This window comes from Xenopus tropicalis, chromosome 8 (genome assembly GCF_000004195.4).
Source record: "Xenopus tropicalis strain Nigerian chromosome 8, UCB_Xtro_10.0, whole genome shotgun sequence".
In the NCBI taxonomy this organism is placed as follows: domain Eukaryota; kingdom Metazoa; phylum Chordata; class Amphibia; order Anura; family Pipidae; genus Xenopus; species Xenopus tropicalis.
In genome coordinates, this window is record NC_030684.2 from 135,479,080 (window position 1) to 135,504,601 (window position 25,522).

Sequence of the window (25,522 nt, forward strand, 5' to 3'; positions counted from 1 at the left end):
GGAGCCCCAGTTATACAGAGAGAGCCCATCCTGTTCCCTGCCAAGCTGCTAGATACCCAGGAGGTGAGACTGGGAGCCCCAGTTATACAGTGAGAGCCCATCCTGTTCCCTGCCAAGCAGCTAGATACCCAGGAGGTGAGGTCGGGAGCCCCAGTTACACAGAGAGAGCCCCCCCTGTTCCCTGCCAAGCGGCTAGATACCCAGGGGGTTAGGCTGGGAGCTCAGGGCTCTGTCTGTCTGTAACACCATATATCTAACCGTTGCTCCTAAAAGGTGCCGATACATAGGAGAGCCCATTCAGTAACAGCCCAAACAGATGAATATAATGAATGTATTTATCAATATTCTAGAAGCTGGTCTGGAATAGATATTGTTTCTGTAGGGACCCATAGGGTTAAATGGTCCCTATGGCTTTAAATGCCTACAGGTTCAGTTCCGTTAGTTGATGGGCAGAAGGGAATGTATCTAAGTGAGTTAATTAACATGTGTGCTATTGGTTAGAAGGTATGGTGACCACTTCCTGCCTGACTTTGGTATAGTGCTGGGAGAGGAGTGGCACCTTCCTGTCTGTTTTGCTTCCACCTGAGGGACAAGGTGAATATGTGCTGAGAGTCCAGGGCATGGGCCCCGGCCCAGTAAAGTCAGGGAACAGGGCCCCGTGAATGAGGCATTAGATAGTGGCAGGTGCAGCTCCCTTTATAGTACCACTCTAGGGGTGTAAGGCAGTTAGGGTTGGGCCCCCGTACCAGTACCACTCTAGGGGTGTAAGGCAGTTAGGGTTGAGCCCCCGTACCAGTACCACTCTAGGGGTGTAAGGCAGTTAGGGTTGGGCCCCCGTACCAGTACCACTCTAGGGGTGTAAGGCAGTTAGGGTTGGGCCCCCGTACCAGTACCACTCTAGGGGTGTAAGGCAGTTAGGGTTGGGCCCCGTACCAGTACCACTCTAGGGGTGTAAGGCAGTTAGGGTTGGGCCCCCGTACCAGTACCACTCTAGGGTTGTAAGGCAGTTAGGGTTGGGCCCCCGTACCAGTACCACTCTAGGAGTGTAAGGCAGTTAGGGTTGGGCCCCCGTACCAGTACCACTCTAGGGTTGTAAGGCAGTTAGGGTTGGGCCCCCGTACCAGTACCACTCTAGGGGTGTAAGGCAGTTAGGGTTGGGCCCCCGTACCAGTACCACTCTAGGAGTGTAAGGCAGTTAGGGTTGAGCTAGAATGAGCAGCATGAGCTCCTGAATAGGATTTGCAGTTTTTCTGGAGATAGTTCTCCCAGGCCACATTGCCTGTAGTGTAGGGATCCCAGTGAATAGGGAATCAGGATAGAGAATTCCCTGAGGGATCCACTACAGGGTGTGTCGCAGAGGTGAAGTGAGATTCCTGCCAGTCTGCCCGCAGGAGAGTGTTAGTCTGAATATACACTCGGTATGTGTTGCATGTACCAATGGCCTCTGAAGCTGTATTGTGAGTAACCCTGTGGATGTTCAATAAACACTTAGCATTTTGTTATTTGCAAGAACCTCTGGCGCCCTCTGTTTTCATTTTTCTGCATAGCAGCAAGAGAGGTGTAGTTGCACAACACCCTCACCTTCCTCTTCCACTTAGCGAAGGCCCATTCTGGGTAAGAGAGTACAGTGTAACCCATGTTCTACTGGTACTAGTCCGGGAAGGCAGGTAATGAGCTGAAATAGAGGTTACATTTGGCGCCCAAAAGGCGTGGGGCTCGAAGGTTATGCTGCTGGTGCATGTTTCTTAAAATTTTTGTGACAAGCGCAAGCACTGCTGGATGCAGTAGAGAAAGGTGCTTGGTCACTTCGTGAAAGGCGCAAAGTAATTGGCCGTGGGTTCGGGTTCTGAGGTTCTTTTCCGTTACTCCCATTGGCTGCAGTTACTGCCTGCCATTTAAGTCTCGCGTGCATATGTTTTGGCGCGAGTGAATATTTTTGGTGCGAGTTGACTAGGGAGGATCCCTGATGTGAGGTCATCGCCGCCATTTTGAGGAAAGCAATCGAGGAAGACGGATGTCTGGTGATTGCTCTGTACCTGGGTGAGCGCATTATCTCTAATCCTTGCTGAGGGGAGACTGCTGCATACTGTTTCCCTACCCGCATAAGCTGTGGGGCTGTGAGAGTATCTTTCCAGTGACTCTGTGTGCATCGGAAGGCCGTAAACCCATACCCACGCAAAATGGCGGATGCCCGCTGGGATGGCTGGGAGGAAGGTAACACTCTGGCTGGAGTTCTCGGTGGTGCCACAGGGGCAGTGCCGGTAACTGAAATTGGCTAGAAATATATCTGGCGCGGCACGTTTGGAACAAAGCCTGATAGTGGCAAGCGGTATGTCTGGCGAGGCACATTTATACAGAAGTCTGACAGTGAAGGCAGGAGGGTCATGGTTCCTTGCTGTGGGAAGTGCAATGCGGAGGTCACCAGGGAGCTGCGTGATTTTGCTGCTAAATGCCCTCAATGCCAAATGCCCAAGCCATTGGGAAAAGCAAAGACTCTGAACTGAAGTCTGCCCTGATTTCTGCTCTGGAAGGACTGTCAGTGGTGATACAGGAACTGGAATAAGGGGGAGGCCTGGTACCCCATTCTGCTCCAATGATATTGATTGCACTGTTGATATGTTGCAATGTTTGAAATGCCTTTTGTTTTTCAGTGACTATTGTTACCCGGTAGTGCTCTGGAGAGACTACCAGAAGAGGATGTCATATGGTGCTATGGTATTCTGTGGGTAATGTGATGTTTGATATTGTACCCCATTGTCTGGATGAAATGAGTTTTTCCCAGGGGTGAATGTAGGGACCCATAGGGTTAAATGGCCCCTATGACTTTAAATCCCTACAGGTTCAGTTCCCTTAGTTGCTGGGCAGAAGGGAATGTATCTAAGTGAGTTCATTAACATATGTGTGCTATTGGTTAGAAGGTATAGTGACCACATCCTGCCTGACTTTGGTATAGTGTTGGGAGAGGAGTGGCACCTTCCTGTCTGTTTTGCTTCCACCTTAGGGACAAGGTGGATGTGTGCTGAGAGCCCAGGGCATGGGCCCAGGCCCAGTGAAGTCGGGGAACAGGGCCCCGTGAATGAGGCATTAGATAGTGGCAGGTGTAGCTTCCTTTATAGTACCACTCTAGGGGGCACATTTACTAACCCACGAACGGGCCGAATGCGTCCGATTGCGTTTTTTTCGTAATGATCGGTATTTTGCCATTTTTTCGGAAAATTGTCGCGACTTTTTCGTTGCCTTTCCGAAAGTTGCGCAAAATGTTGCGATTTTTCCGTAGCGTTAAAACTTGCGCGAAAAGTCATGCCTTTTAAGTTTTAACGCTACGAAAAAGGCACGACTTTTCGCGCAAGTTTTAACGCTACGAAAAAAATCGCCAGATTTTGCGCAACTTTCGGAATGGCTACGAAAAACTTGCGTTTTTCCGCGCAAATCGTATTGGTAACGAAAAAGTCGCGACAATTTCCAAAAAGTCGTAAAGGCGCCGAAAAAATCGCAAAAAATACGAAAAAGTCGCAAAATGTTCGTTTTCCAATCTGAATTTTTCCAATTCGGATTCGTGGGTTAGTAAATGTGCCCCAAGGAGTGTTAGGCAGTTAGGGTTGGGCCCCAGTACCAGTACCACTCTAGGGGTGTAAGGCAGTTAGGGTTGGGCCCCTGTACCAGTACCACTCTAGGGGTGTAAGGCAGTTAGGGTTGGGCCCCCGTACCAGTACCACTCTAGGGTTGTAAGGCAGTTAGGGTTGGGCCCCTGTATCAGTACCACTCTAGGAGTGTAAGGCAGTTAGGGTTGGGCCCCAGTACCAGTACCACTCTAGGGGTGTAAGGCAGTTAGGGTTGGGCCCCTGTATCAGTACCACTCTAGGAGTGTAAGGCAGTTAGGGTTGGGCCCCCGTACCAGTACCACTCTAGGAGTGTAAGGCAGTTAGGGTTGGGCCCCCGTACCAGTACCACTCTAGGAGTGTAAGGCAGTTAGGGTTGGGCCCCCGTACCAGTACCACTCTAGGAGTGTAAGGCAGTTAGGGTTGGGCCCCCGTACCAGTACACTCTAGGGGTGTAAGGCAGTTAGGGTTGGGCCCCCGTACCGGTACCACTCTAGGAGTGTAAGGCAGTTAGGGTTGGGCCCCCGTACCAGTACCACTCTAGGGGTGTAAGGCAGTTAGGGTTGGGCCCCCGTACCAGTACCACTCTAGGGGTGTAAGGCAGTTAGGGCTGAGCTAGAATGAGCAGCATGAGCTCCTGCATAGGATTTGCAGTTTTTCAGGAGATAGTTCTCCCAGGCCACATTGCCTGTAGTGTAGGGATCCAAGTGAATAGGGAATCAGGATAGAGAATTCCCTGAGGGATCCACTACAGGGTGTGTCGCAGAGGTGAAGTGAGATTCCTGCCAGTCTGCCCGCAGGAGAGTGTTAGTCTGAATATACACTCAGTATGTGTTGCATGTACCAATGGCCTCTGAAGCTGTATTGTGAGTAACCCTGTGGATGTTCAATAAACACTTGTTATTTTGTTATTTGCAAGAACCTCTGGCGCCCTCTGTTTTCATTTTTCTGCATAGCAGCAAGAGAGGTGTAGTTGCACAACACTCTCGCCTTCCTCTTCCACTTAGCGAAGGCCCATTCTGGGTAAGAGAGTACAGTGTAACCCATGTTCTACTGGTACTAGTCCGGGAAAGCAGCTATTGAGCTGAAATAGAGGTTACATTTCCATGACTAAATAAGTAATTGGAGTGGTCTGTCCTTGCTATAACAGCAGGGAGGCGGGGGAGTTGCTTCCCTAGGGCAGGCAGCAGGCTGAGATATTACATTGTGCTCTGTTTCTTTCAGCCATAAGAGAGTGGGATGCTCCTATACACACTGCACAGCAGCCATAATGAGAGGCTTTAGCTCATCAAAGCTCATGAGTGGCAAATGAGGCGGCAGAGGAATGACTTCAGCTTTATATATATTTATATATAATAGAATCTATTTGGCCTTTTGCCAGCAGAGGTTTATGCTTGAGGAGCCTTATCAATAAATGGATTATAAAAACAGCACAATCACTTTCACTTTCCCTTAAGGTAAGAGATGCTGCTGATCATGGGTTTTTATTACTAAACCAAGATTTGCTTACTTTCATTTTAAAAAGAAGCAGCTCAGGATGGGAGCGCCTTCCCTTCCAGGGATTAAACTCAGTTTCCTATGAGGGAGGATCCCTGGTAAGTGATGCTGAAGCTGCTGCATTTTCACAAGTTGTACTGACAGGGCAGATTGTTGCAGCCATTTATAGAGATCGGGCGGAACATGGTGCGTTGCATGTTTAAAGGGGACCCGTCACCCTAAGAAATAATTCCAAATTCTTTTTTATTGTGTATGTGAATCAAAATAAACTTCACTTGCACTTATAAATAATTTAAATTGTTATATAAATGCTTTTTTATATTAAAATGTAATGTACTGTTCCTCAGCAGTGGTAATAAGCTGCTGTATGGCCATGGTGGGTGCAATACAAAGGCCTCACACAGAACAGAAAACCAATTCCTACTTACAGAGAGTTTGTTTACTAGACCATAATATGGGCGTTGGCAACAGTGGGTTAACCCTCTTGGTGCATGGAGGAGGGAAATGACGTATATCTTTAATAGAAATTAGACCCACCCTAGATATAGAAGCTACAGCCAGCTACAGGGTAGAGAAAGAAACCTGTGCCAACTTCCATCATATGTTTGTTTGTTTGTTTTTCTTGTTGCTCCACATAGCAATGGGCTCAATAGGATTCACCCCAGCTGTTTTACACAGAATAAACATACTTATTTTGTAAATGTGGCAGCCTGAAGCACTGACTTTCCAAATGAGGCTTGTTTAGCTGAAAATATAGAGCTTATAATATCCAAAAATGTATTTAAGGATTGCCGGTGTAACAACCCCCTCCCCACCGACACCGTGCCCAATATGCTTCCGAGACGTGTGCGCACATACTTCACTGCAGTTTAACCCTGTGATGAGACGCTATTGCATCTCCTGTGGACCCAAAGGGGGTGTGGGCTCGGTGCAATTACACCCCTTGTAGCTTGGCATGCCCATAGGGCTGATACTGCCCTCAAAGCTTAAAGCAATACTGTCATGGGAAAAAATGTTTTTTTAATAAAACCCATCAGTTAATAGAGCTTCTCCAGCTCTATTGATTCCCAATAGGGCTGTTCTGCCCCCAATAAGGGGTAATTATATCTTAGTTGGGATCAAGTACAAGTACTGTTTTATTATTACAGAGAAAAGGGAATCATTTAACCATTAAATAAACCCAATAGGGCTGTTCTGCCCCCAATAAGGGGTAATTATATCTTAGTTGGGATCAAGTACAGGTACTGTTTTATTATTACAGAGAAAAGGGAATCATTTAACCATTAAATAAACCCAATAGGGCTGTTCTGCCCCAATAAGGGGTAATTATATCTTAGTTGGGATCAAGTACAGGTACTGTTTTATTATTACAGAGAAAAGGGAATCATTTAACCATTAAATAAACCCAATAGGGCTGTTCTGCCCCAATAAGGGGTAATTATATCTTAGTTGGGATCAAGTACAGGTACTGTTTTATTATTACAGAGAAAAGGGAATCATTTAACTATTAAATAAACCCAATAGGGCTGTTCTGCCCCCAATAAGGGGTAATTATATCTTAGTTGGGATCAAGTACAGGTACTGTTTTATTATTACAGAGAAAAGGGAATCATTTAACCATGAAATAAACCCAATAGGGCTGTTCTGCCCCCAATAAGGGGTAATTATATCTTAGTTGGGATCAAGTACAGGTACTGTTTTATTACTACAGAGAAAAGGGAAATAAGTTTTAGTTTTAAAATGGAGTCTATGGGAGACGGGCATTCCGTAATTTGGAGCTTTCTGGATAACAGGTTTCCGGATAAGGGATCCCATATGTGTATTTAATTTTGAAATGTCACTTGGAACTAGCCATATTCTTCATTTCCCAGGGTGTCACAGCCATGTGACCTGTGTTCTGATAAACTTCACTCACACTTTACTGCTGCGCTGCAAGTTGAAGTGATATCCCCCACCCTCACCCCCAGCAGCCGATCAGCAGAACAATGTGAAGGGAGCAAGATAGCAGCTCCTAGTAGTTATCAGAATAGCACTCAATACAGGTATCGGACCCCTTATCCGGAAACCCGTTATCCAGAAAGCTCCGAATTACGGAATGCCTGTCTCCCATAGACTCCATTTTAATCAAATAATTCAGAATTTTAAAACTGATTTCCTTTTTCTATGTAGAAATAAAACAGAACCTTGTAATTGATTCCAATTAAGATATAATTAATCCTTATTGGATTCAAAACAATCCTATTGGGTATAATTAATGTTTTATTGATTTTTTAGTAGACTTAAGGTATTGAGATCCAAATTACGGAAAGACCCCTTATCCGGAATACCCTTGGTCCCGAGCATTCTGGATAATGGGTCCTATACCTGTAGTAAGAAATCCAAGTCCGGCTTGGGACTCCTCCAGTTACATGGGAGTAGGAGAAACAATAGGTTAGCTGAAAGCAGTTCTAATGTGTAGCGCTGGCTCCTTCTGAAAGCTCAGACTCGACAATATGTTTGACTCGCCTATTGTTATGTGCAGCAATTTTGGGGGTTTTTTGACACGCAAGTTTTTATTGTCATGGAGCATTTCTTGACTTGTTTTTATTCTTGGATCTCTTCAGGTTTGAGATTCTGAAGTTCCTAAAACGCCAGTGAGAAGGTGTGAGAATAATTGATAAATAGAGAAAAAGTCAATCTGTGGAAGAAAGGCAAGTAACTTTTGATAAATCAGACACCAACCCTAAGCTATCTCCCCCCCCCCAATGCATTTAGGAGAAGCTGACCGGACTGTACCTTTATCCAGGGGAACCTTTTAAAAAAGAGGAAAAAATGGTGGAGCATATTTCCAGTTAGTGCTTTCATGTAGCGTCTTTGTATTTTGTAGGAGTTGCAGGTTAAAGAGGAGCTTTGGTTGCTAGGGTAATTAGGGCCAAACAACCAGATAATAGTCTAAATAAAAATAAATAAATAAATACAAATTAACACTAAATGCAGGCTATTTGAGTACATGCCATTGTATACAATATCAACTGTTTTTTTAAGATGAACTGCCCCTTTACAATTCTTGTGCTTTATATGACATGTTATACTTTGATTCCCTAATAAATATAGAGTGGGCAAGGAGGCGCCATATTCACATTCATTTGTTTATTTCCCCATTGCAGATTTGGCTGTTTGTTGGGGATTATGGCATCCACCATGCACAGCATTAAGATTCCTTTCTTCATTCTTTTGCTACTGTATGAAAGATCTCTTTCTGGTAAGTGCTTTTATACACAGAGCGGCTTTATACCAGTTGTAGGTGCTAAAATATCTGTAACTGCAAAATGACTATAATCTCCAAATGAAATAAACAGCAGTATCAATTCTATTGTTCCTTCAGTTGCCCAAAAGATGAGGAGCTCCTGGTAAAGTTTCATTTTTACACTTTACTACTGTCTTTGGGCATGTCAAAGAGGTAGATGCCATTATGAAGTATTGTGGAAATGTTATTATGTACTGGGCAGAGAAAGATGTGAGGGAACATATTATATTGTTATAATAATGTCAACCTTCCAAGAAATATGTTGGGCAGGCATGAATTAGGAAAAAGACATAGGAAGGAGGTATCCTCTTTCCAACTAGAGGGTGTGGTAAGGGAGAGTCCCGGAGAATTCCGATGATCCCAGTGTTAAAAAGGGGTGCAGTATTTAATTTTTTTTTTAAAGAGAATCCAATATACAGAGACACTTTTACAGTATGGAGATTACTCCATACTAATCAACTTAATCCCTTTCTTTCTTTACCATGCTCCATGTACCCCCTAATGGCTACTTCTTAGAATAATAAGGGAATTCGATACATAAAAGACATAATATCTCAAGATACTAATAAGATGCTATGCTGGCAAGTATCAAATTATATTATATTATCTTCAGACTTCCCATTGGTTCAAAAAGATGGACTCTAAGGATTCTTTATTCTCCTATAATACCTCTGATACAGACATCAAAGTTAGATCCATACAATCAACTATATGGAATAATACAAATGTAAAATCTCATCCTATGGAAGCCACAGCCAAAAATTGTTCCGCCTATCTACATCCAGAGATTTCTACTGAATCTCTGGTTACTTCAATTCTCAGGTTTCACAAATTGATATGTATGTATGTATATCTTTATTTATAAAGTGCTACTTATGTACGCAGCGCTGTACAGTAGAATACATTAATACAAACAGGGGGTTAATAAGATAATAATAGATAAATACACAGTATAACAATAAATACAGATAAATACAGCAGCAATAAGTTACCTGGAGAGAACAGAATACAAACTAATACTGCTTTGTACAGAGGATTTTATTTTCCATCTAAGAACAGCAAATATCTTAATTCATGTCCTAAATGCAACTCTCCTTTTCCAAATTCTCTTCATTTGTTATGGCTTTGCCAATTCCAAAATTTTGGAAAGACATACAAATGTTTTGAATGTAACGCTTCAATGTCAGTTTGCATTATCTCCGACTACTGCCCTCTTAGATGATATCTCTAACTTTAACCTATTCTCTGAAAAGTGCAAAACTAAAGGTGGCCATACACGGGCCATGTAGGGGCAGAAACGACGGCCATACCTGACCGATAACTGGCATGAAATTGGCCAGATATTGATCGGGCAGGTTAAAAGATTTAAATTAAAAGATTCAGTCGGATTGGGGATGGTTCCCGAACCGACTGTGCCATTGCCGCCGTTAGAATTCAATCGTTTGGCTCCAGGGGTAGGTGGGGATATCGGGACAAGATCCACTCACTTGGCGACCTCGCCAAGTGAGCGGATCTTGGTGCATGGGCACCTTAAACATCTCTACATTTGTATGCCTAACCTTGGCTGCTGCTAGAAGAACTATATTAAAATAATGGTTAGAGACTTCTCCTCCTTCTTTCAATGAAGCCGAGAGAATCAGAATGGAAAATGCTTTACACTTATGACGTTATCAATTGTAGTTTTGTTGACCTAAAAATGCATTCAAATTTAACCTTGAAATTGAAAAATCTTCTCCCAGACACTGAGCTCTACAGAAAAAGACAAGATCAGTTTACTTCTTCAATACTTCAATACTGATACCTAGTTCCTCCCTGTTCTAAGATAAAGTGAAAAAAGGAAAGAAGAAAATGTGATGCTAAACCAGCACAAGAAATATTCAGTTTATAAAAGTAATGTTTTTGTTTTATTTTATGTTTCTCATCTTGTTTTTGCTACTTTTATTTACACCCTGTTATTGTATCTCACACTCTACCCTGATTATCACTGCTTTTATTTTTTATCATTTTCAATAAAAGTAAACTGTTGAGAAAAAAAAGTACATTAAATGTAATCATGTCCCCTAAGAAGCACCTTTTCTTCAGAGAAAACAACCCCAACCTTGATGGTCTAAACAGAACTGGTCAAGGCTTTGTCTTTCTGTCTTCACCAGACCCTAAGCTGAAGGCACTCTTTCCTTTCCAGATTCTTTATTCTGAATGTTGTGTCAAAAATAAGTCAGTGCATTCTCTTCTTTAGCTTTCTGCTGTTCCTTTTTTATTTAAACCTAACTGAATTTACATTTTACAGTCAGATTTAAAGTCTCATCAACACCATCGGTATCTGCGGCACTTGGGTCAGATGTGCTGTTACCTTGTACTCTGACCCCTGAGATGAACGCAGAGATGATGGAAATCCGCTGGTTTAACTACAGATTCCAAATCTATGTTCATCGTTATCATAATAAGAAAGACGATTACACAGCCCAGATGCCACAGTTTGCTAACAGAACAGAACTGCTAAAAGAGAACATCACTAGGGGAATTTTCCCTTTAAAGATCCATAAAGTCACAGCTCAGGATTCTGGGGAATATCATTGTTTTGTTGAGTCCAGTGAACATCACGGCAAAGCAATAGTACAGCTACTTGTTATTGGTAAGTTGCTATGGTCTCACGAAAGTTTGTTATTGTAATGTGTATGGCCACCTTAAAGGAGAAGTAAAGCTACTGAGGCATTTTACTGTCAATAGATTAGCCACATTAGTGCAAGCTAGAACACTATATTTATTCTGCAAAAAGCTTTACCATAACTGAGTTATCAGCACTAGATGCTCCCTCTGTTTGTTTAAGATAGCAGCTGCCATTTTAGCTTGGACTATGTAGCATCCGTGCTGCAGCTCTGACTGCTGGTAGCTCAGATCACACATTCTAATGAAAGAGGGAGTGAATTCTAATTAATTCTTTGGGAGGGGAGCAAAAACAGGGAGAGGAAGGGAGCTATGCAGACTTGTGCCCCAAACCTGAAGGAGCCCCAAAGGAGAGGAAGTCTGATACCAAAGAACATGTTTACAAAAAAGACAAGAAATCCTGTGTTTCTTTTGATAGAGGACTCAGTGCAGCACTTCTGTAAGTGCTTATGGCTGTATTTACATAGACCTTTCTGAAGAAAACCAAGAAAGATGACTTCTTAACTCAATCTCCACCTGAGATAAGGGGTAGGGCTTGAAAAACAGGACCTTTCCCTGATTTTATTATTAGATTGCCACTAGCAACAGGGCTGCGGCAAACACCAGTATCTCTTACCCTATTCCCCATCACACAAGAAGGAAATGGCCATGGGTTATAACTAAGTACACAGATTTGTACACAGATTTACCAGTTGGTTTTCTGAAAGTCTGGGTTCCCAGGAAAATGGGAGGATAAATCTGTGTGGCCTGTTTGGTGTTATTGCCGGGAGTTATGGGTAACAGGCAGTACAACTGCACCACTAATGATATTTCTCTGTTTTTCAGCTGTTGGATCTCTCCCTAATATCTCCTCTGTTTATTCTGAAAATAATCACACTGTGTATTGTGAGTCCTGTGACTGGCACCCTAAGCCCTACCTGCTATGGACAGATAATGAGGGAAACAAAATAATCCCATTAATGGAACACACGTTCAGAGATGAAAATAATTTGTATCACATCATCAGTGCAGTTAATCAGCCGACTACTTCATACATCACTTGCACTGTGTCCAGTTCCCTAAATCACAGCAAACAGAACTCCAGGCGGCTCATTGGTGAGTCAGTAAGAATGATATTTTTTGGCTTTTTAGTTACATTTTGCCTATTCATTTGAAGGGACACTGTCATCATGTTTATAGGGTACTTTTTATCTCTAAATGACACTGTTACACAGCAAATAATTCCCTCTGCCATTTAACCTTTTTATTCTTGAACCATCAAATGTATTTGTAGCTGTAATATTGGTGTGTAGGCGCCATCTCAGTGCCTTGTGTAGCGCTGGCTGAAAGCTCAGACTCAGGCACATTAGAACTGCTTTCAGCTAACCTATTGTTTCTCCTACTCCCATGTAACTGGAGGAGTCCCAAGCCGGACTTGGATTTCTTACTATTGAGTGCTATTCTGATACCTACTGGGAGCTGCTATCTTGCTCCCTTCCCATTGTTCTGCTGATCGGCTGCTGGGGGTGAGGGGGGGATATCACCCCAACTTGCAGCGCAGCAGTAAAGTGTGCCTGAGTCTGAGCTTTCAGCCAGCGCTACACATTAGAACTGCTTTCAGCTAACCTATTGTTTCTCCTACTCCCATGTAACTGGAGGAGTCCCAAGCCGGACTTGGATTTCTTACTATTGAGTGCTATTCTGATACCTACTGGGAGCTGCTATCTTGCTCCCTTCCCATTGTTCTGCTGATCGGCTGCTGGGGGGTGGGGGGGGATATCACTCCAACTTGCAGCGCAGCAGTAAAGTGTGCCTGAGTCTGAGCTTTTAGAAGGGACCAGCGCTACACATTAGAACTGCTTTCAGCTAACCTATTGTTTCTCCTACTCCCATGTAACTGGGGGAGTCCCAAGCCGGACTTGGATTTCTTACTATTGAGTGCTACAGTTAGGGTTCGCTTCTACTAATTCAGTAAGTGCTCTAGCAGCCAAAGGGTTAAATTACAGTCAAACACTCTCTCCTGCTATCAGTCAACTAGTTAATTAGCATTTACACAGACAACTTGCCCTTAACACACAGACAAGAAGTTCATACCCAAGCGTTCATGCAAGCACGTGAGTTTTAGAGCCAAAGGATATAACTTATTAAATTTTATATTTAATATTACAAAAGTAAACAGTGCATTTACAAAGATATAAAAAAAGAGACATACAGTACACATAACATTGCAAACAGTAAATAAAATAAAAGGGAATAAAACACAGAGAAACCCTATGTACGTTACCAAGTTAGGAATTTCCTTTGTGTCCCCCTGAGGCAAGGGTAGGAAACCTGGGCACACACCCCAACAGAAATTGGGACCCCAGGTATGAGCTGTTAGTCACTGGGTCTTTTGCCCTTTTATCCCCCGCTGGGACCCTCCCTCATTACCGTGTGCATGAGGGGGCAGTGCCCAGGAACTTGTTACTTACAGCCCCCTGTAGAGGGCTGCGCTTTCCAGGCCAGTTTCTGTCATATTATATCGGCACTTGCCTGTACCCAATATTATTATGAAAATATGGGCTTGCTTTAACCCATATGTGGGCGATCAGAATGATACCAAACATGAGGGGTGTCTCCTGTTCCAGTCCCCCAGAAACTATCCCCCCTAACTGGTTAGTATAAGCAGTCCCTGTTTGGTATCATTGGGAAGTATGGGGCCTCCTCATAACCAATATGTGATTTATGAGGATGTGAACCTTAAAGTAAAGGAGATATAGACCCCTTTCTATAATCCATATTTTTTCCTAGCTGCACCCCCTGCTGTTCTTACATCCACAATTGCCTTGCTTTGATCAACAGATCAAAGAAACCAGTTGCCCCAAGAATGTCAGATTCTTGGGTGACAAATAAATGATGTATTTTCCCCAACAGATGAAGGACAGAGGAACACAGCCACTCACTGTATTCTAACCTGTCCCAGTGTCGCTGTATCATTGATATGTTTGTGTTGTATCTACCTTCCAGCAATGAATCTAGGTAAGTACCTAAGTTGATCCCCTTTAGCCTTTAGCAGCATTTATATGAACAGACTATGGGGCTGATTCACAAAAGGTCGTTATCACTTAACACACAGTTTTATGCATGATGTTTAATTAAGTAACGATTCATAAAAGTCATTTCGCATGCGTTACTACTCATATCGCATGCGCAAAAATCTCAATTATCACAAAGTGCTATGTCCATCACATTGCGATAATTATCTAATAGAAATAATAGTAACGCATAATTCACAGACATATTTTAAGCGTTAAAAGCATGAAATATCTCGATAATTAATGTGAATTTTAACACATCCTAGGAGTGGGCATTACTAAACAACACTGCAATTCGTGAGCATTTGTGAAGACGATGGAGTTTGCAGTCGGACTTTTCTTGAATGTAAACAAGAGGATCAAGTATGGGATCGCCCTAGAGTGATGCATCCTGGAGTTTTCAGGGAAAGATCAACTCTAGAGGGATTATCAGAGGAGGAAATAGTGAGGTGCTATAGCTTAAATAGAGCAGCAATCTATAGCCTGTATAAGGGACTGGGGCCTTACCTGCAGCCACTAACCCCCAGCAATCTATAGCCTGTATGGGGTACTGGGGCCTTATGTGCAGCCACTAACCGCCAGCAATCTATAGCCTGTATGGGGTACTGGGGCCTTACCCACAGCCACTAACCCCCAGCAATCTATAGCCTGTATGTCGTACTGGGGCCTTACCCGCAGCCACTAACCCCCAGCAATCTATAGCCTGTATGGGGTACTGGGGCCTTACCCGCAGCCACTAACCCCCAGCAATCTATAGCCTGTATGGGGTACTGGGGCCTTACCTGCAGCCACTAACCCCCAGCAATCTATAGCCTGTATGGGGTACTGGGGCCTTACCCGCAGCCACTAACCCCCAGCAATCTATAGCCTGTATGGGGTACTGGGGCCTTACCTGCAGCCACTAACCCCCAGCAATCTATAGCCTGTATGGGGTACTGGGGCCTTACCCGCAGCCACTAACCCCCAGCAATCTATAGCCTGTATGGGGTACTGGGGCCTTACCCGCAGCCACTAACCCCCAGCAATCTAAAGCCTGTATGGGGTACTGGGGCCTTACCCGCAGCCACTAACCCCCAGCAATCTATAGCCTGTATGGGGTACTGGGGCCTTACCCGCAGCCACTAACACACAGCAATCTATAGCCTTTATGGGGTACTGGGGCCTTACCCGCAGCCACTAACCCCCAGCAATCTATAGCCTGTATGGGGTACTGGGGCCTTACCCGCAGCCACTAACCCCCAGCAATCTATAGCCTGTATGGGGTACTGGGGCCTTACCCGCAGCCACTAACCCCCAGCAATCTATAGCCTGTATGGGGTACTGGGGCCTTACCCGCAGCCACTAACCCCCAGCAATCTATAGCCTGTATGGGGTACTGGAGCCTTACCCGCAGCCACTAACACACAGCAATCTATAGCCTGTATGGGGTACTGGGGCCTTACATGCAGCCACTAACCCCCAGCAATCTATAGCCTGTATGGGGTACTGGGGCCTACCCGTAGCCACTAACCCCCAGCAATCTATAGCCTGTATGGGGTACTGGGGCCTACCCGTAGCCACTAACCCCCAGCAATCTATAGCCTGTATGGGGTACTGGGGCCTTACCCGCAGCAACTAATACACAGCAATTACTTCATGTTCATCATGACATGAAACAAACAAGTTGATGGAGGATAATATTCTATAATTTGTGGACATTAATTAAAAATTACAAAAAAGGTGAAATCTTTAGCCATTCACACTGCAAGGCAAAAATTTTTTTTGAAAGATTGGACTGCACATAAATACAAGATGAACTGACTGCACCTAACCCAGCAAGACCCACGTGTCCAATAATACCCCTTCTACCCCTTATTAGCAATACACTGCACTTCTGTAATTGAAACACCTGCAATATACACAGACACAATTCCCTCTCATACCATTGCACAAACCTAACACAAAACACTCTACAAAATTAGTAACCAATATTACCTGCAATGCTAGAAAGTGAGGATTGTCTGCCTTTGCTTATGACAGCTATTAATGATGAATCTGTTAAAAAAAAATATGATTACATGGATAATGAGCTTCTCTGCAAGTGAAAATACACTTGTATTAATGTCATTACACCTACCTTTGCTGACATTTCTGTCAGAATCAAAAACACCAGCGACACCAGTCATGCAGTCTCCATGTATAAGAGGCATCAGCATTTCTTCATAAACAGTGAAGAAAACCTGTTTGGAAGGACCACCTCCAGTTCCAGACCTAAATAAAATATATGAATGCTTTAATTGTGTTGGCTACAATAAGCAATCCCATAACAACATTGTACCTTTTTGCTACTCATTGTTGCCCAAATTATTCCCTTTCTTTCAAGTGTAAAAAGTAGAATACTAAGGCATGCTCTAAGCCAACTAAACTACTGCAACTTGCTACTAACTGGCCTCACTAACTCCCATCCCTCTCCCTTATATTCTGTATTAAACAAAGCTTCCACAATAATCCTCCTTCATAAAGGAGCATACAGGGCATTAACATTTTTTTTAGAATATTATGGTAATGTCCCCCCTATTTACTGTATTAAATTTTTGTTCTACTCAACAGCCTTGGGTACATAAGTAGTGCAGATAAAGATATGTGTGCGTATGTATGTACGTACATGCATACATAACATACATACATACAGTACATAACATAAAAGTAAAGAAAGCAGTAAAGACGAAAACAAAAAAGGAAGGCAAAAAGTAAAAGCAGATATATCAGAAAAGCAGATCAGCAAGTGTTAGATAAAATATCTCTATGATGTGTACCTATATTTGTATTCATCAGAAAGTTTTTCTTGAGGACCCTTTTTATATATTATCTTGGTAGTGAGGCCTTTCTTCCTCAATGTCATTGTTAGACAATTGTTAGGCAATTTGTGTGAGTTATAATTTTTTCACGTGATTCCTTTTTTTATTCTTGAGATTATGTTCTCTCGTATCTACTTACACCTGAGCTCTCACTGCTCTCATTAAGGTTAATAGGTTCTTCAATTTTTCTTTCACATACAGTAATGCTTCCATATTTGGTGGTTTAGGCCAAATCTCTCATATAAAAGTTCCCTTTGTCCCTTCTGCTTCCAATTCTGACTTTTCTGTATTCAGGCCTCTGCTCTTTTCTACTCTCTTCTTTCTTTTTTTGCATTGTGTTTGCTTTAGTGTTCTGAGAACACTCATACCTCCATCTGCTGTCACCTCTATCATGCCCAATCATGCCTTGCCTACCTTGGTCATATTTCATTTGTTTTATATTTTTTAATACCACCACTGTGACCTGAATCACTGTTGCCTCTCCTCTTTAGTCTTTGGGTAGCAAAGGGGTTCCTTGTAAGCGCTTGAGGTGGTGATTGCGCACCTGCGTCATCGGTGTCATCCAGCTTATGATTCAGACCGGAAAAGGTCATGTGACGTGTAACCTGGGTAATAGCATGTAATAATATCACGTGTTATAAAATAATGCATAAACATATTGCATGCACTAAAATATTGCTTAAAATATGACAAACGAAAAAATATCGCGCATGGCTCACGGAAAAATAACAACAATAAAATCGCTTCTTAAGTCAGACAAGTGGGCTTTTGGGGAATCAATCGTTAATTCTAAAAATATAGGAAGGGATACCATTATTAAAGCATGCAAAAAATAACACTCGCTATTTCACCCTTTTGTGAATCAGCCCTTATATATCCTGAGGAACCGGAGATGCGCACCCCCCCAGGCCCTATCCCAGTTTTTGTCCAGCTATACCCACCTGAATGACAACGTAAGTCTTTCCTGTGTAGGTCTGCTTTTCCCTCCAAATTATGGTGTTAATTCCGAGAATATCAGTATCAATGATTTTCAAGCAGTAATTTCACTGCAGCAGTGTTTGTTATTATTATTATGGGTTAGAGTTTGTGTGTGTGTGGGTGGGGTCAGTTATGCTGATTATGCCCAGGATTCTTTTGCAGTTAATTTGTTCTTTGAGTAATATAGTACAGGTATGGGACCCGTTATCCAGAATGCTCAGGACCTGGGGTTTTCTGGATAAGGGATCTTTCCGTAATTTGGATCTCCATAACTTAAGTCTGCTAAAAAATCATTTAAATATTGAATAAACCCAATAGGATTGTTTTGCCTTCAATAAGGATTAAGGCTGTTCTGCCTCCAATAAGGGGTACTGTATATACTTGAGTATAAGCCGATCCGAATATAAGCCGAGGTACCTAATTTTACCTAAGAAAAGTGGAAAAACTTATTGACTCAAGTATAAGCCTAGGCATCCATTTCTTTTAACACACCTGCACACTAGCTTGTGTCTGAGTAGTAAGGGCAGAGTAGTAAGGGCAGCCCGTATTACCTATACAACCGGCCATCCATTGCACACACGCACGCACAGCACAGGCTGAGAATCGGCCCCCATATGACATCAGCCTGACAAAATAACAACCTGGATTAATATTGTTTATTTGAATAAAGTTCTATTTTGACCCCTATAGTAGGTGTTTTTTTTTATTATTTTATTTTTACTTCCGTAATATTTGGGGGAGAGGGCACAAAAGTAAATTTCTGCTTAGGGCACCCATTTGGCCAGCAGCGGCCCTGATAGAGTATATTCACTTATTGTACACATGAAAGTATGAAAGGCAAGTCGCACAGCACATCGCACGGCACGTCGCACAGCACATCGCACGGCACATCGCACATTGCACAGCATATCGCACGGCACGTCGCACATCGCACAGCATATCGCACGGCACGTCGCACATCGCACAGCATATCGCACGGCACGTCGCACATCACATCGCACGGCACGTCGCACATCGCACAGCATATCGCACGGCACGTCACACATCACACAGCACGTCGCACGGCACGTCACACGTCACGTGCAAGGGGGGTGCACGGGGGTGCCGTGCGTGCGTGCAACGTGCGGTACGTGCAAAGTGATGTACAGCTCCATAGACTCAGTGTCACGATCCCTGTTACGTCAGACAAAGAAGTCAAGTTTATCTTTAAAGTAGATCCCTCAGGGGAATTGAAGGATAAGGCCAATTGGATAGGTTAACCTGCGCTGCCTCTACTACATGCCGAGAGTTCCTTTTTTAGCACATTTTGAGTGCTGGAAAACTCGGCTTATACTCGAGTATATATGGTAATTATATCTTAATTGGGATCAAGTACAGGTACTGTTTTATTATTACAGAGAAAAGGGAATCATTTAACCATTAAATAAACCCAATAGGGCTGTTCTGCCCCCAATAAGGGGTAATTATATCTTAGTTGGGATCAAGTACAGGTACTGTTTTATTATTACAGAGAAAAGGGAATCATTTAACCATGAAATAAACCCAATAGGGCTGTTCTGCCCCAATAAGGGGTAATTATATCTTAGTTGGGATCAAGTACAGGTACTGTTTTATTATTACAGAGAAAAGGGAATCATTTAACCATGAAATAAACCCAATAGGGCTGTTCTGCCCCAATAAGGGGTAATTATATCTTAGTTGGGATCAAGTACAGGTACTGTTTTATTATTACAGAGAAAAGGGAATCATTTAACCATGAAATAAACCCAATAGGGCTGTTCTGCCCCAATAAGGGGTAATTATATCTTAGTTGGGATCAAGTACAGGTACTGTTTTATTATTACAGAGAAAAGGGAATCAGTTTTAATTATTTGATTAAAATGGAGTCTATGGGAGACGGGCTTTCTGTAATTTGGAGCTTTCTGGATAATGGGTTTCCGGATAAGGGATCCCATACCTGTGTGTATATATATATATATCTATAGCAAGACAATGAGCCGCACATGCAGGGACTTTGTTAGAAAACAATTTTTTTTTTAATGAAAACGATCCAATTAAAAAATTTTTGGTTTTCTAACAAAGTCCCTGCATGTGCAGCTCATTGTCTTGCTATATACATGGTTTTTGCAAGCACCTGGGGCATTTGATTACTATTAGGGTGTGCTCTGTTCTTTTCTGTATATATATATATCTCCAAAAGAACCCGCGCTCTAATTTGCAGTGAATCAAGTCATTTTTATCTTGTGCATCTGTACATCCAAAGTTTTGGCCCTCTTTAAAGGAGAAGGAAAGTCAAAATCTATTAAGCACACTATTAAATAGTACTACTATTGCTGAGTAAAAACGCTATATTCCTGGCTTGCCTAATGAAAGATTTACAGAGATACACTAACTACATACTTGTTTCAATGAATGGCACCGCCATCTTGTCCAGCAAGTCTGTATGGGCTGAAAAGCACAAGCCAGACGGCTCACAAACCCCCCCTCCAATCGAATCAGCTGCCGTTCACCAACCCCACCCCCATCCCACACAGTCTATTACATAGATGCCCCTATTTGAAAACTTGAGCTAAAAAACCAGAGCAGTGCAGTGGAGTTCTTAGGCACCATCTTCTGTCCATTCGGATACTCTTTGGGTCGGTTCAACGACACAGACCCTGCAGGGCCATTTGCAGTTGGGGCTGCTTGCCCAGTTGGGGCTAGTCGCGCAGTTGGGGCTAGTCGCGCAGTTGGGGCTAGTCGCGCAGTTGGGGCTAGTCGCGCAGTTGGGGCTAGTCGCGCAGTTGGGGCTAGTCACGCAGTTGGGGCTAGTCACGCAGTTGGGGCTAGTCACGCAGTTGGGGCTAGTCACGCAGCTGGGGCTAGTCAGGATTCAGCTTCACCTGTGTAAGCTTCTGCAGGCTCTGTGGCACTGAAGAGACCCAAAGTGTATCCAAATGGACAGAAGGCTAACTGTTGGGTTATTCTTGTAGTTTGCTAGTAATCAGTAGGTTCCTTGGTGTGTATATGAAGTAAAATCTACTTTATAAATACAGTTACTGACAATTCTTAATGAGTTTCCATTCTTTTTCAGGAAAATACATGAAGAGATAAGTAAGTGCTAAATGGTGCTGGCATCAAAATAAATTGCATTCTGTAACATTTATCCATATAACTGGTTGACCTGCCACACCTTCCAAGCATTTAGCCTGCCGGCTGAATGGCGGGATACTGTACAAGAAGCCATACACATGGATGCTACATTGCTTGGTACTGTTTGTATGGGCCAATAGCTTGGACACTCAGAACTGCAGGGAGGGAAGAGGGGGTTACAGCCGGTGCTGGTGCAGACCCCAGTGGACATAGTACATCAGCAGATCAAGTGTTCAGTTTTGAGATCCAAGGATTGGCTGTAAAATCATCATTTGCATGTATGTAAATCAGTTGACCCATATGCCCAAATGGTCAGTCTTTATGATCAACATTGGCCAAACTGCCCAACCAAATCCAGGCACATATGGCCAGCTGTAGGATGGGTAGTTGATTCTCATGTAGGGCCTCTTTGAGTTTAGTTATTTAGCTATATGTGACATTCCCACATTATTTCTGCATTAGAAAGATCCCAATCTGGATGGATAAATTGAATGAAATATAAGTGTTACTTTTGTATTACTTTCTACATTTGTATTCACTGTATATACACATACTGTAACCATATCACACAACAACTGTTACATGTGTAGGGATCCATAGGGTTAAGCTCCCTATGGCTTTATCCCTTACCTCTTCACATCTTTACTGTTGTATAACAGTTCCCTATAGGTTTAGCCAGGTTGTACATGCCCCATACAGACTGATATAGTGTCTGGCAGGAGGGTGTGACTTACTCTTTTGGCTGCATGCTGCCTTCCAAGCAACACTCCATTGAGCCTGGGAGCAGACAGTAGGCCCCAGAAGCAATTGTACCCTAGAGGACACTATCCTCAAGTGAAAGTCGGGGACAGGGCCCCATGAACAAGGAATTAGTAAGCACAGTCAGATTGTTTAATAGCACTTTCTAGGAAAATGAGCATAGTTAGCTCTAGCTAGAAAGGGCAGCAATTAGCCCCACCAAAGGAGTGATTAGATCCAGGAGTAGTTCTCCTATCCAGCAATGTTGCCTCAGTGCAGGGCCAAGGAGTAGAGATAGAGACAGGCAGGATAACCCCTGATCCCAACTCAACCAGAGGACTCATCCACTAGAGGTTATCAACCTGAAGGAGTTCCTACTAATTGACCTACCTCCCAAGGGGTACTGGTTGAAAGGTGTGTATCCCGGCCCAGACTCTAAGATGTGGGATAAAACGGTGCATACCCTCTCTTCTGCAAAAGAGTATATCCTCATTGTACCATCTCAATCTGCCTGTCTGTGAGTATGATAAGCCTGCTAAACATCTGTGTCTTGGACCAATTAATCTGTATTATAGATCACCATAAGAACCTCTCTGGCGTCCATTTACATCTACTGCACAACACAGCCTCAGAAAGTTGTAGTTCAACTACACCCTCAGCTCCTATATTACTTTCTCCCATATAGCGGAGGCCCATCCTGGGAAAGGGGGTCACATGTAACACATGCTCTACATCATCTACTAGCCTGGATTTACCACTTTATAGCCAAAATAGTGTTACACATGTATGTATAACTTTATTTATAAAGCATTACATTAGTATGCAGCACATCTACAGTGTAGAAAAGTACAGACAGGGAAGACAATTTATGCACCATCTATTATTCCTATGGCCTGTTGGCATCTTCTGCCCCCACCTGATCACTTTTGTTGTCTTCTGTCCTATCAACAGCTCCTATCCCATCTCCAGTCCACTGCACCATCCTCTACCCTTGCCAAAGACTTTTATCTTACTCTTCCCCCCACTCTCTTTATCACCCCTTGCTAAGTGGACTTCATCTTTGGCTTTCCCTATCATTATTATTACATATTTATGAAAGCACCCATGTACTCCACACCATGTACATTCAATGCACACAATGAACACAGAGATTATGGATACAACCAATATCTGATGCAAAGGGTAATGAGGCTCCTGCCCAACAGAGCTTAAAATATAAAAGGGGAGTGTGGTACAAGACACAAGGGGGCTGATTCACTAAAGGCCAAAAAAAGTTAAAACATTACGCAACATATACCAAATGACTTCCACCATTTTGCCCATTTCCGCTGTGAGTCACAAGATGGAGGGTGCGGAAAATGCAGCTGCGCAAGCACCGCCTGGAGTGCTTCTAAAAAACCCCTTGGCAAGGCAAACAATGGAGAGGAGGGGCAACAGCGATATTTCACACAGTACTGGCGGTAATAAACAACTGAATAAAATGAAGGATCACCAAGGTAGGCTGGGGCATGATGGAGGTGACAGTAGATGGAGGCATGAGTGCTCATAGATATAAATAGCAGAAATAACAGAATACAAAACACCAGCAGAGGCCACAATTGAAAACAGAAAGGAAGAAACCAACTTCTATATCAGAGATTTAGCCCAAACCACCAAACAACTTGTGCAACTTTACATTTGTCCTACAGTGAGGAAGAGAGGCCTGGCTACAATAGCAGCTCAGAATTCAAGTGAAGTAGAAAGTGAGGAACTTGACACCCCCTCCTCATCCAAACCAAGCAAGAAACAACAACATGAGAGCAGGCTGAGATATCTGAAATTTACGGAATTTCAAAAGCTCTTATTGAGGGTGATCATATACTTTATCCTCTTCTTCCCAATCCAACAAAAATCCCACTGCAAACTCCATGTTGTCTTCACAAACGCTCAGCAACCACAATGTTTTTTTGAGTACCGCCCACTCCTAGTAGGTGTTAATATTAGCACAGATTAACACCACATTTCAAGCAATACTGCCACAGGAAAACCCATCAGTTAATAGAGCTTCTCCAGCAGAATCCTGCATTGTAATCTGGATTTTCAGTATCAAGAAGGTCAAAACCTGAACCCAAATTCAGTTTTTACAATAGCATTAAAGGGATGGTTCACATTTAAGTTAACTTGTAGTATGTTATAGAATGGCCAATTCCCAGCAACTTCACAATTGGTCTTCATTATTTATTTCTTATAGTTTTTAAATTATTTGTTTTCTTCTTCTAACTATTTGCAGCTTTCAAATGGGGGTCACTGACCCCGGCAGCCAAAACACTATTGCTCTGTTAGGCTGATGCCACACCAGGCGTAGGGCTGATTTTTTCGGCAAGCGGAAAAACGCTTGCCGAAAATTCAGCCCTACGCCTGCTACTTGTGCCTGCACCCGAATGAATGGGATACGCTCGGGTGAAGGCACAAGTAGCCGATATACGCATGAAAACGCGAGAGAATGCAAAGTCTCGCGTTTTCATGCGTATATCGGCTACTTGTGCCTTCACCCGAGCGTATCCCATTCATTCGGGTGCAGGCACAAGTAGCAGGCGTAGGGCTGAATTTTCGGCAAGCGTTTTTCCGCTTGCCGAAAAAATCAGCCCTACGCCTGGTGTGGCATCAGCCTTAGGCTCCAGTTTTATTGCTATTGTTACTTTGTAGTACTTATTTTTATGTTCAAGCCCTCTACTATATATATATATACTGTATATCAGTCCTTCATTTAAATCACACCCTGGTTGCTAAGGTAATTAGGACCCTAGCAACCAAATATTCACTGAAACTCCAAACTCCAAAGAGCAGAACTGCTAAACAAAAATAAAAATAATTAAAAGAAACTACCAATAATACAAAATGAAGACCAATTACAAGTTGTGTGAGAATATTACTTTCTACTAAATGTTAACTCAATGGTGAATAATCTCATTTAAAGTGAGCATTGTTTTATTTGTTTATTATTCCTCTGCAGAACGGGCAGCTTTATAGTCTGGCAGAAAGAAGTATCGGTTCCGGTATTGGTGTCATTTATACACAAGAATAAAATGGGAAAGTGTGTATGTGGGTTTGGCTATTCAGAAAACTGCAAATGAAAGTGAAACAGTGACTATAAACCTGACTGGGTAACATTATCAGCTGCAGTTGGGGAACAATGTTACATGGGCGCGGAGACAAGAGAAGGTTTAATAATTACTCACATACAGTAAACTTTGCCCACATCTAACAATCAGGACATGTACAGTTCCGTCGAGTGCGGGGAGGGAGTCATTGCCCCCACCGCATAATGACAAGTGCCGGGGGCAAGAGAAGGGAGCACGGGCTAGGGGTAGGCAGGAGAGGTACCTGCCTGGTGTGCCCCCCAATCCTTGTGCCCTAACCAGCATTGTATTAGTTCAGATTGCCAGTGGGCCAAATGTGCAGGTCTACCTGCCTGTACCCAGCTTTATATTATATTTCACTTTATGGCTGAATGCAAAACCTTTATGGCTGAATGCAAAACCTTTATGGCTGAATGCAAAACCTTTATGGCTGAATAAAAGTGTTAGTGTCGAGGTTGGTAAGAAAAAACCTGCTTTTAAAGGGGACCTGTCACCCATAGAAATAATTACAAATTGTTTTCTATTGTGTTTGTCAAGCAAAATAAACTTCAATTACACTATATACATATTTTTAAACTTATTTCCTTCAGCACTGGAAATCACCATTGCAGAAAACAGG

The 25,522-nt window shown here is 43.0% G+C and overlaps 1 protein-coding gene across 4 annotated transcripts; it reads left to right on the plus strand.

Moving 5' to 3' along the window:
* The first annotated feature begins 4,818 nt into the window (after nucleotides 1–4,818).
* btnl8 (butyrophilin like 8) lies at nucleotides 4,819–21,560 on the plus strand. Of its 4 annotated transcripts, none has more exons than XM_031906873.1 (7): nucleotides 4,819–5,056; nucleotides 7,700–7,786; nucleotides 8,243–8,337; nucleotides 10,670–11,014; nucleotides 11,872–12,141; nucleotides 13,939–14,043; nucleotides 14,366–14,537. In XM_031906873.1, exons 3-7 carry the CDS (start codon nucleotides 8,265–8,267, stop codon nucleotides 14,398–14,400), a joined length of 828 nt encoding a protein of 275 aa, XP_031762733.1. In that variant the 5' UTR covers nucleotides 4,819–5,056; nucleotides 7,700–7,786; nucleotides 8,243–8,264; the 3' UTR covers nucleotides 14,401–14,537.
* Nucleotides 21,561–25,522: the final 3,962 nt, after the last annotated feature.

What these genes read in the sequence shown, in the direction of transcription:
- btnl8 (XM_031906873.1), top strand. Translation starts at nt 8,265, where the DNA reads ATGGCATCCACCATGCACAGCATTAAGATTCCTTTCTTCATTCTTTTG. An exon ending in AGTACAGCTACTTGTTATTG is followed by an intron (nt 11,015 to 11,871) that starts GTAAGTTGCTAT and finishes TCTGTTTTTCAG; the next exon opens with CTGTTGGATCTCTCCCTAAT. An exon ending in CCTTCCAGCAATGAATCTAG is followed by an intron (nt 14,044 to 14,365) that starts GTAAGTACCTAA and finishes AACACATCCTAG; the next exon opens with GAGTGGGCATTACTAAACAA.